Source organism: Neolamprologus brichardi, chromosome 1 (genome assembly GCF_056152115.1).
Source record: "Neolamprologus brichardi isolate AB-2024 chromosome 1, ASM5615211v1, whole genome shotgun sequence".
Taxonomy (NCBI): Eukaryota; Metazoa; Chordata; class Actinopteri; order Cichliformes; family Cichlidae; genus Neolamprologus; species Neolamprologus brichardi.
The window spans coordinates 14,134,946-14,150,113 of NC_142104.1; the positions used below are offsets into that span (position 1 = coordinate 14,134,946).

Consider the following 15,168-nt stretch of genomic DNA (forward strand, 5'->3'; position numbering starts at 1 on the left):
AGTGTCACAATGTCAAACTTAAATGAATTATTAGAGTCATGGAGCTCTTTACTTAACTTTTGTGCAAATACATTATGTCAGTCTAGAGGTGGATCTACTGTAGGAACTGAGATCTTGAGAAAATGCACTTGTCTTCAAAATCTGGAAATGTTACTCGTGCACCATAAATTGTGTTTTTTGTTTACTGAGTTATTGCTGTTGCTTGTTGTAAATGCAAAACGTCTGTGTTAGGAAGTCTGCAAGTGTTATCTTTATATGATAAAATGTTGTTATATTGATGACAGTTTTTAATTGCTCCTACTCAGACACAGGTTCTGTTGTAGCTTCAGAGTGCTTTCATGTTTTTCAGCAATCTCTGCATGGTCTAAGCTTACGTTAAGTGAGAACAAAGTCAACTGAGTTTGGAAATCCGGGGAAGTGGCTTTTAAAACCCACTGAATTTGTTCTAAGTAAAGTCTTTCCTTTTAACCTCTCTTTAAAGAGCTTGTTAAAGAGCTAAAGCCTAAATTTGGGTCCTCCATGGAGAGTCTTTCATATGCTGCATTTCTGTTTATGATTGATAGAAATTAGGGCATTTTGTACTTGAATGCATCATCTTGGGATCCAAAGAACATAAGCACTGTTTATCAAGGTGCAATAACATTAATTAGGAACACGAAGGCATTCAGTAATTAATCCACAGTGTATGCTTGGGTTGGTTGGCCGTATTTATGAATTGTCAGTTTCACCACCATATCTCTTTCAGTGTGTTTTATTCTTGTAGAAAGCTCTGTTCACACGGAGAGAGAAAACTGCTCATCACACCTACAGATTCATATTGTGGTGAGCAATGGTGAGTGGTGGGACATATTTCAACAGTGAATAGTTGCAACAAAAAAAAAGGATCTGATTCTGCCCTGATACTATCGATCTGTCCAAAGTGTACCCCACCTCACGCCCTATGGCACCGAACCCCCCTCAACCATGATGAGGATAAGCAGAAGAAAATGAATGGATGGATTGATGGATGTGATTCTTTATGTAGACATTAAAAGTAAATGTTTACAGAGAAAATAATACATAGCAATTATTTATCTTTTTATCCTTTTGGCCTGTAGCACATTAGCCTTACTGGGCTTACTTGGATTGTTTTGGAAAGGCAGTTTATCCCATAAATAATTTACATCGTCTGTAGGTTGATTTGTGTTGCAAGAGAGAAAACGATTTTTAAAAATGCTTTTAGACAATTAACCTTCCTTAATCTGAACAAATGCTAAATGAATGATTGAAGTTCACCAAATTTATGTCCCAGTGTTGTAAGTCGTGTGGGAAATTCAGTAGTAGCTGATCATGATGAAGAAGAATTGTGAGATAAATCAGATACCAATAATATTAAAATTGTGAACTCTTGTCCTTCCTGGCATGGACAACCAGTCACACTGGAAACTTTCATTTCTTGCTATTAAATATAGTAATATATGAAAGAAGAGGATGTACACATTGGCTCAACATATACTTAGAGAGTCCCAGCCATAAAGACAGAGAAAAAAAGTGGGGAAACTGACAAGTTAAGAAAACATGACAAGTCAGTATGTGTCTGGGTGTCATTCTAAGTTAAGGCCCAGTCCGGATTACAAGGACACACATGCAGACACACATCTGTATCAATGTATTTATTGGAGGGAGTGAACTAGTTGTTCCCATTGCTCTCCAATTTGTTCTAAGGACTGTGACAGCTCATCTGTTTCACTAATCTGCTCTTAGACACTTTGGCTGCTAAAACTTCTACTGCATGCCATAATACCCTTAATGAATGTTTTCACGCGCAATTAGACTCTGGCCTGTGTCTTTGTGTGTATATGGACTGGTGTAGACTTGGCAGAGAGCTACTATTTTGAACCACCCACCTTTATTACCTACACCAAGGAGGTTATGCTTTTGGTAGCGTTTGCATTTACGTCTTTCTGTCTGTAAACGTGATAGTGTGAAAAATCTTAAATGAATTCTGATAAAAGTTTGGTTCATGTAACAATCTATTAAAATTTGGCCTACATCCACCAAGGTCTGCAAGATTAACTTAATTATTTATTGATCGACAGTTGATAGCCTTATAACTTAGAAATTATGATTTTTACAAGTGTTGCGTGTATTGTCAACATATAGAAAGTGTCATGTCACAATACTTTAAAGTAATGTGCAATTTTTGTACGTTGCACTTTATGTAGTCCTGTGTTGATTGTCTACTATATGTTATATGTAGCAGTATGGTCTTGGAGGAAGGTTGTCTCGTTTCTGTGGGGGGGGCACAATAAACCTTTGGTCAAAACTCTTTTTCACTTGATATTTATTACTAAACATTTAGTCAAATTTGTTAAAATCTGATTGGTGTTCTTAAGGACATCAAGACAGGAAGTGACAATGTAGTGAGCAGAGACCAAATAAAAAGTTAGTGCCATTCAGTGACTTAAATCATAGCTGGGCAAAATAACCATTTTCTCGCCTTCGTGATGAGGGGGTTGAAGTGACTGCCAATATCATTACAGAAAGCTGTCAGTTGGCATAAGACAGGATGGCAAATACATTTGAGGATAACCTACTCAGCCAGAGCCTGGAATGTCTGCTAGTAACCAGCTGTCAACTACAAAGCGATTCGAGATGAGCAAACCACTTCCTGTGGGGATGGTTGTTTAGTGCCACGGAAAACATACTTCATTTGTTGAAAGGAAGACATGATGAGGGAATACAGGTACAGTGAAGGAAGCCTTAAACTTTTGACCAACAAAAACTATATCAAACCAGAATGGGGAACAGTTTCTGCTGGCCAGTCAGTCCATTTCCAAATTCTTGAAGTGTTGCTGACAGAAGATTTGATTTGACTTAGTGATGAGCACACCTCTTTCTAAACGTTTGTGAAGTATGAGTTGCTGACTCAAATTCAAAGTGCTATATATTTTTTAGAATGAATAGAATTTCTCATTTTAAACATCTGATAGTACAGGACTTTGGGCAAAATCTGCTGTTTGTTTAAATCTGACTTAATACAAAAATCCTTTATAATGTTAGTTAATATTATGCACTTAAAATAAATGTAGAAGTTAAAGGGGTTTTTTGTGTGTAGGAGGCCTTACATGTCATATAGATACAAGCAGATTCACCACTCTGTCCAATTTGCTTCTCCTGGTTTTGGTTTTGTCTCTGTACCACCTAGAATGGCAGAGAAAGATAGAGATACACACTGAAGGTTACTTTGTCTGTGTTTATACTTTGCATAAGCATACACTATGTGTACATGCAAGGGAGCGTTTTATACACCCTTTTGTATGCTCTCTGCATGTGTTTGTGTGCACCAGATTACATGCATTTATGTGTGCTTGTCTGTATGTGTGTGAAGGTGAGGCAAGGTTGTTATGCAGGGGTGAAGTGGACACCTCTATGGTAGCCCTCTGCCTGCTGGCACTGGAGGCAAAAGGGCACAAGGCTGGCATCAATTACATAGAGAAAAAGAGAGAAAGGTGTGTGTGTGCATGCCCATTGTAGATTTTTTTTTAGCCTGAAATTAATTAATTAATTTAACATCAGTGGTTTAAGTTAGTGTGTAGTGTGGTTCAGCTTAGTGGTGAAAGCAAGGCATTAATAGAAGCAGGGTTAGAGGTTTCATTCCCATTGGAGTTTGGAGATATGAGAGCTAAAAATGTATCTGGCTAGGGTTCTGCAAGGTGCTTTAGATTTAAAAAAGAAAAGAAAAAAAACTTCAAAACTTTTCAACCTTGTTAGAGCAAAAGTAGCTGTTTGTTTAATTTGGTTTTATTAAATTCAGGTTTATCGGTATAGCGCCAAATCACAACAATAGTCAAAGTATTCTTTACTGTAAGGTAAAGACTCAAAAGTATTCTGGAGAAAACCTTAACAATCAAGCAACCTCGTATTAGCAAGCTCTTTGCAATGGTGAGAAGGAAAAACTCCCTTTTAACAGTTAGAAACCTCCAGCAGAACGAGGCTCAGAGAGGGGCAGCTATCTGCTATGATTATCTTCAACTTTCTTACATTTTAGTGTGATTCTGTATCTGCGCTCTTGCACCATCATCTGGGTGTCACAAGTAGCAGGGAGAGGAAGCAGTTAGTAGAGGTTTATTCCCAATAAGAGAAAATGTGTTGGAGAAATTTCAAGCTCAACATGGCCCAAACTTAACCTGGTCACAATTCACTGGTGCATCCATGACTTCTCAGCAAAAACAAGAATATCTTCTTTATTTAGTCTCTAACTGGGCTAAATATAAACAAGGAAGAATTTATTAATTTCTTTTTTAAATTTTTGATAAAACAAGAAAAAACTACATTGAACATTTTGACTATTTTGAGGAAAAAATGTATTTGATTTGTCTCATTTCAGCATCTCTCCATTTTTACAGAGTAAATTCTCAGTATGTTCTCGTGAATGTTTTTTGTTAAAGGGATCCACTTTGCTTTTTGCTCTGAAAGAAAAAGTCTGAGAATTATGGTCTTTATTAAAAGGTTGGTGTGTCACCCTCTCTCTCTTTTTTCCTCTTTGTCTTTTTTTTACCAGAAGATAATTTTCTTTTCCTCCCTTTCTCATTCTCTCTCGCTACCTCATCTATCTCTCATTCTCTCCCCCTTTCATTGTCTTCCCTCTCCACCTTCTTTGCCCTTCCCTCTTTCCCTCTCATTTTACTCACACACAGTCTCCCCCTCTCCCACTCTCCATCTCCCTGGGGACAATTTTCTTTTCTTAAATAAACTGTCATAGCTAGTGTTAAAATATGGGCCTTACATGGGGTGAGCGCGGCACGGCAAAGGCATGGGGCCCTGGGATGGTATAAAACATGGATAATATGCTGTGAGAGGTAATTGTATCTTTTAGCGCTGAGATGAGTAGAACAAATGTGTCTCCTCCCCATCTTTTCTCTCTCTCTCTCTTTTCCTTCTCTCCTTCTTTTCCTATCTCTTCCTTTACACACTTCAGCCGTGCTAATATGATAGAGAGAATATTGGCCGTACATCAGAGCTGCTAACAGTTCATAGTGAGTAAGGGCAAGTATAGAGGGGGGATGTGGGACTAAAGAGGGTGGGAGAGGATTGGAGAGTGAATAACAAGGAGAGGGAGGGTGATAACAGAAGAGACGGACTGAGAGAAATGGAGAGAGGAAAGGTGAAAATATGCCTGAAGATGCAAAAGTGACATGCTGATGACACACAAAGTCAAAATCCACTTACTGATTTCACTTTGCTTGTTTTGCTTGTGAAGGGTGAGAACAGGGATAGCTTGGAATATGGAATTAATCTGTTTCCAAAATATTAAGTTAAGAAAGAGATCTGAGAGCATCTAGTCACACAACACCATGACAAGGCCTCGGTCCCTTTGGTTCAAATGAAAACATGAACAACTACCGTCTTAAGCTTAATTGTAAGTTAGCCAGCTGGATCCAATCAAGTAATCAGATTTTGATTAAATGAGTTCTTAGGAGCTCTCGCTTCTGCAGAGAGACACCTACTACTATCTACTACTATCTCCATATAATATATAGAATCAATACATTTTCATGGTAATGTGAAAACATTACTTTGAATTTGACAATTTTAAAGTCACCTTTGGTGGAGGTTTTTTTGTTTTCCAATTTTGTCTTCTTCTTCTTCTTAGTCTTTGTTGACCTGACCCAACTGCTCTTCCTCTCTGCGACCCTATTTTTTTTTTTTTTTGTCCTTTTTATCTCATGTCTTTTACATGATGCTCAACTGTAGAATTTTGACAGCACCCAAGCATTACGTTATATTGAACTTGATTCTGTTTAACTGATGGTGACTCAAAACCATCATCCACCATCATTAGTTTTAACCATTTAAAAACTATTACTATTACTAGGTTGTTTAAATAAGACTGAGCTATAAATAGTAATAGTTATATTTTTTTTCCTTTTATATTGACTTGAATCGCAGTATCTTATGCTAAATATCTTCACCACTGGGGTTACTGGGACTCCTACTTTTGCAACCATATTACATGTGCTCTAATCATGCCCATTACTCTTTTGTATTCACACCAGTTTATTTTATTCTTTGTCATTTTAGTTGCTTATTCCTTCCTTTCTTCCTTTTTTCCTTCTTAAAATTAAGAATAATTTTGCCACATACATCTCCTTTCTGGTGATGCCTTTATATACTATACAAAACATCTCCTTTTATGTGTCACTTATTCTCGCCTGCTACTTTTCTCCAGTCAACAACAGTATTGTTCTCTCATTCACTAAACTCTTCACTCCAAACTCATAATATCTCTTGTTATTTCTCTTTCTCTCATTTTGTTTTTTTATGTCATTCTCGCTCTCTTTATTCTTTATGTCTCTGTCTTTATCCCCCCATTGACAGCTTCACTGGCTGTGGAATGAGGTGTGTTATCAGTGAGTGGCATGTCAGTCAGTCACAGGGCAACATAGCCCAGAGGAGAGATGCAGGGGGAATAGAGCCTGGTGAAGTAGGATGTGTGGGGGCTGTGGCAGGAAGTCAGGGATTAGAGGAGGTAGAAAGAAGAGGATGAGGTATAAGAGGAGGAGACAGTGAAGCATAAGCTAAGCAACATGATTGGATTGTCCAAGAAACAAAAAGAAAAGCCAGGAGAGTATAATTCAAGTGAGCAGGGTGGAGAGATCAGGGTAAAAAGTAAAGATTTAAGGTATAAAGAATGATGAGAGCAAAAGAGTTGATGGGAGGGAAGTGCAAAATGTGGGAGAGGGGTAAGGTGGGATTCTGTGTGAGAAAGGTCAAACAGCAACAGTGCAGTGTATATAAACGAGTGTCTGTGAAAAACTTTCAAACAACATTCAAACAGCCATGTGCTCATGTGTACTATCACGCTCAGCTCTGCATAAAGCTTAGCATTCCTCTAGTTGTTAATAGAATAATCTGACAGCAGTAAAATAGATTTCTCTCTTAAAATACTTTCTTTTATGAATCATCATACTTTTTATGCCATGCCCTACCTTTGACCCTAAGCATCTTAGGGCATCAAATACATGTTCTTTTTTATAATAACAAATATATATATATATATATATATATATATATATATATATATATATATATATATATATATATATATATATATATATATATATATATATATGCATGCTATGGTAAGGAAGGGCTGCTGACCTGAAAGATAGGATCATGGTGAAGCTGGAAACCTAGACTTTCTGTAGCCGATTACCAAGACTACGTGAACTACCCTCTGAAGGTCTACTAAAAGATGTGAATGCAGCAATACTCAAAATCCCTACTGTGACCATCCCCCAAACCAACCAGCTGATCTATAAACAGCAGTAGTCCTCACAGAGATGCTTGGCTGGAAGATGAACAGCCACAACGAGCAGTGTCCTACATGGAGAAGGAGACTAGAGGCTAAGGTAGCACAGAGGGAAATTAGCCAACTATCGGAGCTACAGAAAGGTGCAATGAAGAAGGTGCCTAAGAAGTACAGTAAGCTGCCCATATCTGAGGCCTTGGAAACTGCCAAGGAAAGACTCACAGCCTTGGCCAGCCAATTGAAAAGGTATACCAAAGAGATAGAAAGCAGGAAAAGGGTGTACTCTCAGTGGCAGGGGAACAACATGAGAACAGCCCCACCAAGGCTGGAGATGGAGTAATACTAGAAGAGCATCTGGAAAAATGATGTAATCCATAACTGCAATGCTCAGTGCTAGCTAGTGGAGCTAGGAGCAGACCACAGCAACCTCCTTGAACATGGCCCAGTATCCATCACAGTGGCAAACCTCCAAGAAAGGGTCCCAGGTATAGATAATTGGACAGCACCAGGCCCAACATGATTCACACCTATTGGCTGAAGAAACTGACTGCACTCCATGAGCATCTGGCAGCACAAATGAACCAGCTGCTAATCAACGAGAGACACCCAGAATGGCTAACTGACAGCCAGACAGTCCTGATCCCCAAGGATCCCAAGAAGGGAGTGGGCCCATCCAACTACTGGCCAGTAACCTGCCTCATACCACATGGAAGCTCCTGTCAGGCATCATAGCAGCTAAGATGAACAGGCACATGGGTCAATACACGAGCAGGGTAAGTAACTGGAATTGGCAGGAATAACAGAGGGGCAAAACACCAGCTACTGGTAGACAGAGCAGTCGCTTGAGATTGCAAGACCACCACCAACCTGTTCACTGTCTGGATTGACTATAAGAAATCCTATGACTTAATGCCCCTCACATGGATGGAATGCCTAGAACTATACAAGATTAACAGGACCCTAATAACTTTCATCAGAAACTCAATAGGGATGTGACAAACAACACTAGAGGCCAACTTCAAGCCAATTGTACCATCAAGTGCGGGATCTACCAAGGAGATGCTCTGTCTCCACTGCTCTTCAGTACAGGCCTGAATCCCTTCAGTGACAGCATTGGCAAGACTACGGATACCTACTACAGAATGGAGCATTTGTCAACCACCTCTATATGGATGCCGTCAAGCAGTATGCCAGAAGTGAACGAGACATGGATTCACTCATCCACACAACTAGGGTATATAGCAATGACATCAGAATGTCATTTGGACTGGAGAAGTATAATTGGATGGTAACAAAGAGAGGGAAGGCCGTCAGAACCGAGGGGAATGAACTACCAGAAGGGAACATTGCAGATATCAAGAATAGCTACAAGTACCTGAAAATCCCACAGGTAAATAGGAATGATGAAGAAACCACTAGCGAATCAACAACCAACAAATACCTGCAGAGGGTCAGGCATGTCCTGAAGAGTCAGCTGAATGGGAAGAACAAGATCTACGCCCTGATCAGATATCCTGCTGAATACAGAAGGAGATAGAAGCCACCAACATCAAGACAAAAAAGCTCCTGACCATGCATGGAGGGTATAGCCCCAAATCCAGCACCCTGAGACTGTATGCTAAGCAACAGGAGGGAGGTTGAGGATTGGTGAGTGTCAGAGCCACTGTCCAGGATGAGACAACGAATATCCATGATTACATCAGGAAGATGGCCACAACTGACCGTGTGCTTAGTGGATACCTGAGGCAGACGAACCCCGAGAAAGAAGAAGAGCAAGGAGAAGAACCATCGTGGAAGGATAGGCCCCTTTACGGTGTGTACCACCGGCAGATAGAAGAAGTGTCTGACATTCAGAAATCCTACCAGTAGCTGGACAAAGCTGGACTGAAAGACAGCACAGAGGCACTAATCATGGCAGCACAGATACAAGCTCTCGGCACAAGATTGTTAGAGGCTGGGGTCTGTCCCACCAGGCAAAATCCCAGGTGCAGGCAGTGTAAAGATGCCCCTGAGGCAATCCGGTACATAACAGTAGGGTACAAGATGGTAGCAGGCAAAGCATACATGGAACGCCATAACCAAGTGGCCGGAACATCTGTGCCAAGTATTGATGGATATAGCTATACTGATGGATAGAAACATGAGGAAGAAGAAACATGGGAAGCTTGAAAAATACCAAGGCCTGAGAGAAGAACTTGAGAAGATGTGGAGGGTGAAGGCAATAGTGGTCCCAGTGGTAATTGGAGCACTTGGTGCAGTGACCCCCAAGCTAGACGAGAGGCTCTAGCAGATCCTAGGACAACATCTGAGATCTCTGTCCAAAAGAGTACAGTCCTAGGAGGATATAATAGATTTCAAAATTCTGCCGTTTTGCTCATGGTTTCTGTATCATGATGAGCTAAACCTTTAATCTGTGACAGCTGTCTATTTGTAACACCATTTTGAGTATATAATCATCTAAAATTGTGAAGTTTATATAAAATTAAGGAAATTTGTTTTTCGTTTATTATTTTTTTGTTGTAACAATGCTTCTTGGCAATAAATCCTATACCATTTGAAAGCCTGTTTATTTTCCCCCTAAATGGTGTCACATTTGTAAGGAAAATGCATTTGTGGGTTGACCAGCAGAGCTGAGTGGGTGGGTTGCACCGATGAAAACTGCCAATGCGAAACATCTTATTTTGTTGTTGGCTTCTGGTACCCCAGGTGATGAAAATCAGGTGCCTTATTAGTGCTGTTCAGCAATGAATCCATATTGTGCCTATGACAGTTGGATCGTAGGATCAAAGTGTGGAGAAGACCCTGATTGCTCCACTGATAGGGTACCAAGCTTGGTGGAGGCAATGTGGTGGTGTTGGACAGAATCTACCACACTGGAAAAACAGGCATTGTCATCATTGGAGGCATTCTCAGAGCAGAGAGATATCAAGATGAAATTCTTCAATCAGTGACAGTCCCATATCTCCACAGTCTTGACCTCAACCCTAGTGAACACTTGTGGGATCAGCTTGGGTGTGCTGTTTGTTCCAGAGTGATGGTTCTTCTACATGCTGCTGAGGCCCCCGTATGTTAAATTTCCAATATGTCTTTTTCCTCTGAGACATCCAGTCATCCAATCCAGTGACACTAAAATAGCAGAATAGGCTGTTTGGCATTGGCAGAGAAGAGTTGGCAAGTTGTTGTTTTTCTTTTTTTACTCAACTCTGTTGCTCATTGTACACATGTATTTTCCTTACATATGTGGCACTACTTAAGGGAAAAATAAACAGGCTTTCAAGTGGTAAAAGATTTATTTCCAAGAAGCATTAATGACAAATACAGCACCAAGAGAATGACATACAGCATTAAATATGGAATATGTGCAGTGTACATATTTAAAAGTGACATGTTTCAATACATTGCTGATAATTTTACATTTAAACAGGGGTTTTAAACTTTTTTTTATCATGCCTCCCACCTCCACCCCCCTGCAGAAATTGAACCATACCAGCAAAGAAAGAGAAATAGCAGGTTAAACAGGTAATATCACTTGAATGCATGTGGATGTGATGTAATGAATATTTTACAGATGACTTTTTAAAAAACTTTTTTTGCTGATCCTTATGTTTGGTATTGGTTGCAGGTATTATATTGATATCAAATGAGAATTATTTACAATGGGTAATGTTTTTATATGACCAGAATAGCAACTTTGAGATGTTTTTTACTAGTGCTTTCTTAACTGCCTTTACTTTTGTGGCCCACAGCTACGAATTTAGCTTACAAGAAACACTGCTGTCCACACTGTGTACTGACCCATGGCTTGGCAGGAGTGTGAAAATCGAGAAGAGCTTTAGTCAAAATGCCAGTATACAGATCACTAAAAGCTTTCCACTCAGGGTGTTTCTGGGCTTTTAGAAAGGCTTAGGTGGTACTGTTGCCAGTGGGGTGAGTTTTGCACCATGAAAGGGCCCTTAAAGCTCCCAGAGAGGACAAAAAATAAATATCACAGTTAAAAAAAAAAATTTTTTATAAATGTAAATTATGAAACTCAGACTAAAGAGCTATAGAACTCTTTGATATATGTTTTAGGGGAAATATAGTACTTGGAAATCCTTTAAGGCCATCAGTTTTACCACTGCAGTGAAAATGGGGATAATACAATGTAAAATAAGAATAAATAAAGAAAATGTGCTGTTTCTGTTTTATTATAGTTTAATTTTCATCTAACATCAACTGTGGCATTTTGATCAGTGTAGCAGGAGAAGTAGTGTTCCCATTGAAGGTATACAGGCCAGAAACTAATGATGCTTATGCAGCTATAAGTAGTGGCATGGACCACAATTGGTGCAGAGTTTGAGTTTTAATATTCAGTTTAGTTTAGGACTGAAACTTGCTGAAATCATATATCTTTACAGTTTCAGCTTTGATCTTAATTTGGCAGTTTGAGTTTGCAGGATAGGGAAATAAAACCCATAGTTATCTTTTCAACCAGTCTTTGTAACCATTTTACAATTAATAATTGTTATAGTCGAAAAATTGGTTAGTCGCTTTGTTGAATAAATTGTTATACAGTATAACCCTGGGACATTCAGTTACAGTATGGTGCCAAATCAGGTAATTGCTATTCTTGTAAATACATAATTAACTAAAAATAGTGGCTGCTACTTGTGGATTACACTGTATAAATGGATATGCAAGTAGTGGCAATACCTTATGGTGCTTGTCCTCTGTGTAATAGAAAGAGAACAGGTAGAGTTTCAAATGCATCTTTCTTCTGGACACAGTCCAAATGAGACTAGTTATTAACACAAGAATTCAAGAAGTCCTTTTTCTGTTTACCTGTATGCTGAAAGAACTCTGAAGTTACACTGGCTAAAAGAGACGAAGAGAGGTGGAGGAAAGGATGGTGGTAAAAATACAGATGGGCAGGGAAAAGGAAAACTGGAGAAAAAGTGTTTGTGAAAGCTAACAAAGGGGAGTTGGCTGTGTTTCAAAAGGGCGCATGGCGGCTAAGGAGGATGAAGTGCTTCAGGATTCATTTACATCAGGCCTGACAACTGCCTCACATCATCCCAAGAGCAACACAGCTCTGGCTTAGAGATTCCTAAAGAGGGCCCTTCTTCTAGCTTCCTCTCTTACAGCCACGCTCAGACTTTTCTTTCTCTTCCCCCTGTCTCTTTTTTCCCTCTTTTCTTTTTTTCCACTCCCTTACTCTCCTGCGCTCTCTCTTGTGCTCTCATGCGTTTGCCAGTCTTCAATCAGCTATCATGAAAGTGTCTGTCTGGGTGTCTTAACTATCCTCTGAGAGGCAGACACTTGTCTGGGCCTGCCTTCATCCCCTAAAGGCGTTTTTTGACTTGGACTTATTTCTCTCCTCACACCTTTTCAACTTCCCTAAAGAGCTGACAACAAGTGAGAACGACGGGGCAAGATAAACATGAGGGGAAGAGACAGGAAGGGAGATGAGAGGAGGAAGTCATCAAGTGAGAGAGAAGAGAAAGTAAAAATGGTTTTGGAAAAAGGGTAGAAAATGGAGAAAATGAAAATGAGGTGAGGAGACTGAAAAACTGAAAAAAAGGTGAAGGAATCAAATGACCTCATGAAGAGGAGAAAGGACAAAGCAAGGAGGACCAGAGTGGAAGAGACGAGAAAGATGAAACAGGAGAAGGAGGGCTCTAGTAAGACAGAGACTGTCACGTTTATCAGTGGTCCCACAGTGTGTTTCCCAAACACAGGATTTGGAGATTGCAGTAAAGGGAGAAAGTGGGACAGGACACATTAAAGTTTTTTTGGTGAGCGGAAGAAGAGGGGTGGGTGGGTGTGTGTGTGAGGAGGGGATGGGGGAGTGATGTCCCTTTTTTGGAAGTATCTTTCTTTTGGCCTGGGTTTGATGTGAAAGCGAACTGGTCCTGCTTTGACGGTGTTGTCTGCTGTGCAGTTTTTAATATTCATGCAGCAGATCAGGAAAGGAGAGGGGAAAGGAGTGGAGAGGAGATTTTTGGTCAAACAGAAAGCTAATTTGCAGCTGAGGCAGTTTAGCCTGAGGCACTTTCTGCTACTGGGGAAATGAGCTGGAAGATTAGCCGTATGTATAATTCACACACACGTAGTCACACACACACGCGCATAGATATGCACTGATGGTGTTTGCACACACTTTTGCACAAAGATGAACAGGCGAACACAGAGCAGCTGCCGCTTTCTAAGACGCTGTGTGTTACAGTAGTAACCTGCTGCTATGTCTGTATAGCTGCATGTGTCCTTCTGGCCACTCCCTTAATGGTCTGCAATAAAACTTTTAATGTGATCACTTTTGCACTGTCCTATATATAAAGCTTGGTGTAAAATATACATAGACATTATTTTAAAACATCGGTCAGTTTTCGTTTCTCAATCAAATCCTCAAGCTACTCTGAAAAGTAGACGTGTTTTTTGTTTGTTTTTTTTGTTTTTTTTAAATATAACTCAGTTATCCGAGTCAGTGTAGTGTACTAGTCACAGTTTTGTGACACTTTTGACATTTTTGTGACACTACCCTAGTTAATATACACCAGGGGGCTCAGATTTGCAGTTTTGTCATGTTCTATAACAAATGAAATTTAAAAAAACAAACACAACACTACATTTTCAGAAACATACTTTTTTCTTGTTTGTTTTTTTTGTTTTTTTGTTATTTGTACTACTTGAACACTAAAGTAGCCCCAAATGAGATGACAGTGCCAGCAGTGGCCCACAGCTCATTTAGGTTTGAAACCACTCATACACACAGTTCACTGTACAGAGCTGTAAACATACAAGGTAAATATAAAGAATGATTTCATTCTGCTCATCAAGGATATATGTATCTCCCTTTAATGGAAATTCCAGATCCATGACAGACATGCAAATCTTTTCCTGGATGGCCTCGAAGAGGATGGAACACCATTTGACACACAACAACTGACCACCAGGCTTTCTGATGTCAGTGAGGATGGTGCCATGTGGGTGGGACTCAGCTCTAAGGGTAAATATGACTGGTTTTTTTTAAGTATTTTGATTTGGGTTTTTTTTTAATACATTTTCATGAAATGCTTTTGATAAATTGCTTTACTTCAGCACCACATTACAGCCAGATGTTTTAGATGCTTTACTTGCTCTGTTGTGTTGTTTTAAATGTCTATGATGTCCAAACTGTAAAAACACCGCTTTAAGAATAAAGAATAAGCTTCACCTTTATTATCTGAGCCAGTACCACCATCTGTTTTTTTTTTCATTCCAAGAAGAGAAAAATTACTTCTTAGTTTATCATGTCAGTATATCTTAATATGGTGTCAATGACTGCTTCACCTTTATTTTCCTCCCAGCCTTTATCCTGCTTCAACTACACATCTGTGATTGATTCGTAGTGCCTGCGAGCTGTCTAACAGTCAATAGCAGAGAAATTGAGAGAAAAATGATATCCGTTCATCTCCAGGGTGATAAACGAGTGTTTTTCTTCTCGTTTATCAGTCATTGATCCGTAGTTCACAGCAGGTAGCAGCTGATCAGCTGAAGATCACAACAGAGAGGATGATCAATGCAAGTGATTGGCTTGAGGGAGTGAGAGAGAATCAGAAATGTTGTGCGTGTGGTAGACGGAGAGGGAGAAGGGTTGTTGAACCCAGAGGCTGTGTCTAGAATTCTTATCAGTGGATTGATTATGTAAATACTGATCAGATGTATTGATTAACAGCTATGTCTGTTTTTGGATGGGAAAGTACTAACCGAAAACTGTAAGTACAGCGAAAAGATCTTTAAAGGCCAACTACCAACTCAAATGTTGTTAAGGAAGTGTGATCACTTGTCAAGAAAGTCCTAAATCAGCTATTAATAATACATTATTAATAATTTTTGGGGAGCTAACTTGGTGCAGA

At 39.5% G+C, this 15,168-nt stretch overlaps 1 protein-coding gene and 1 pseudogene across 1 annotated transcript in view; both read left to right on the forward strand.

Annotated features, from left to right (window-relative positions):
* The window catches only part of ush2a (Usher syndrome 2A (autosomal recessive, mild)), a 217,576-nt gene that overhangs the window by 15,712 nt on the left and 186,696 nt on the right, over nucleotides 1-15,168 (forward strand). The window contains exon 6 of the mRNA XM_087834076.1: nucleotides 14,144-14,279. Coding sequence (XP_087690202.1) covers nucleotides 14,144-14,279 — 136 coding nt within the window. The remainder of the gene's footprint in view (nucleotides 1-14,143; nucleotides 14,280-15,168) is intronic.
* Nucleotides 8,380-9,430, forward strand: LOC148106394 (uncharacterized; annotated as a pseudogene).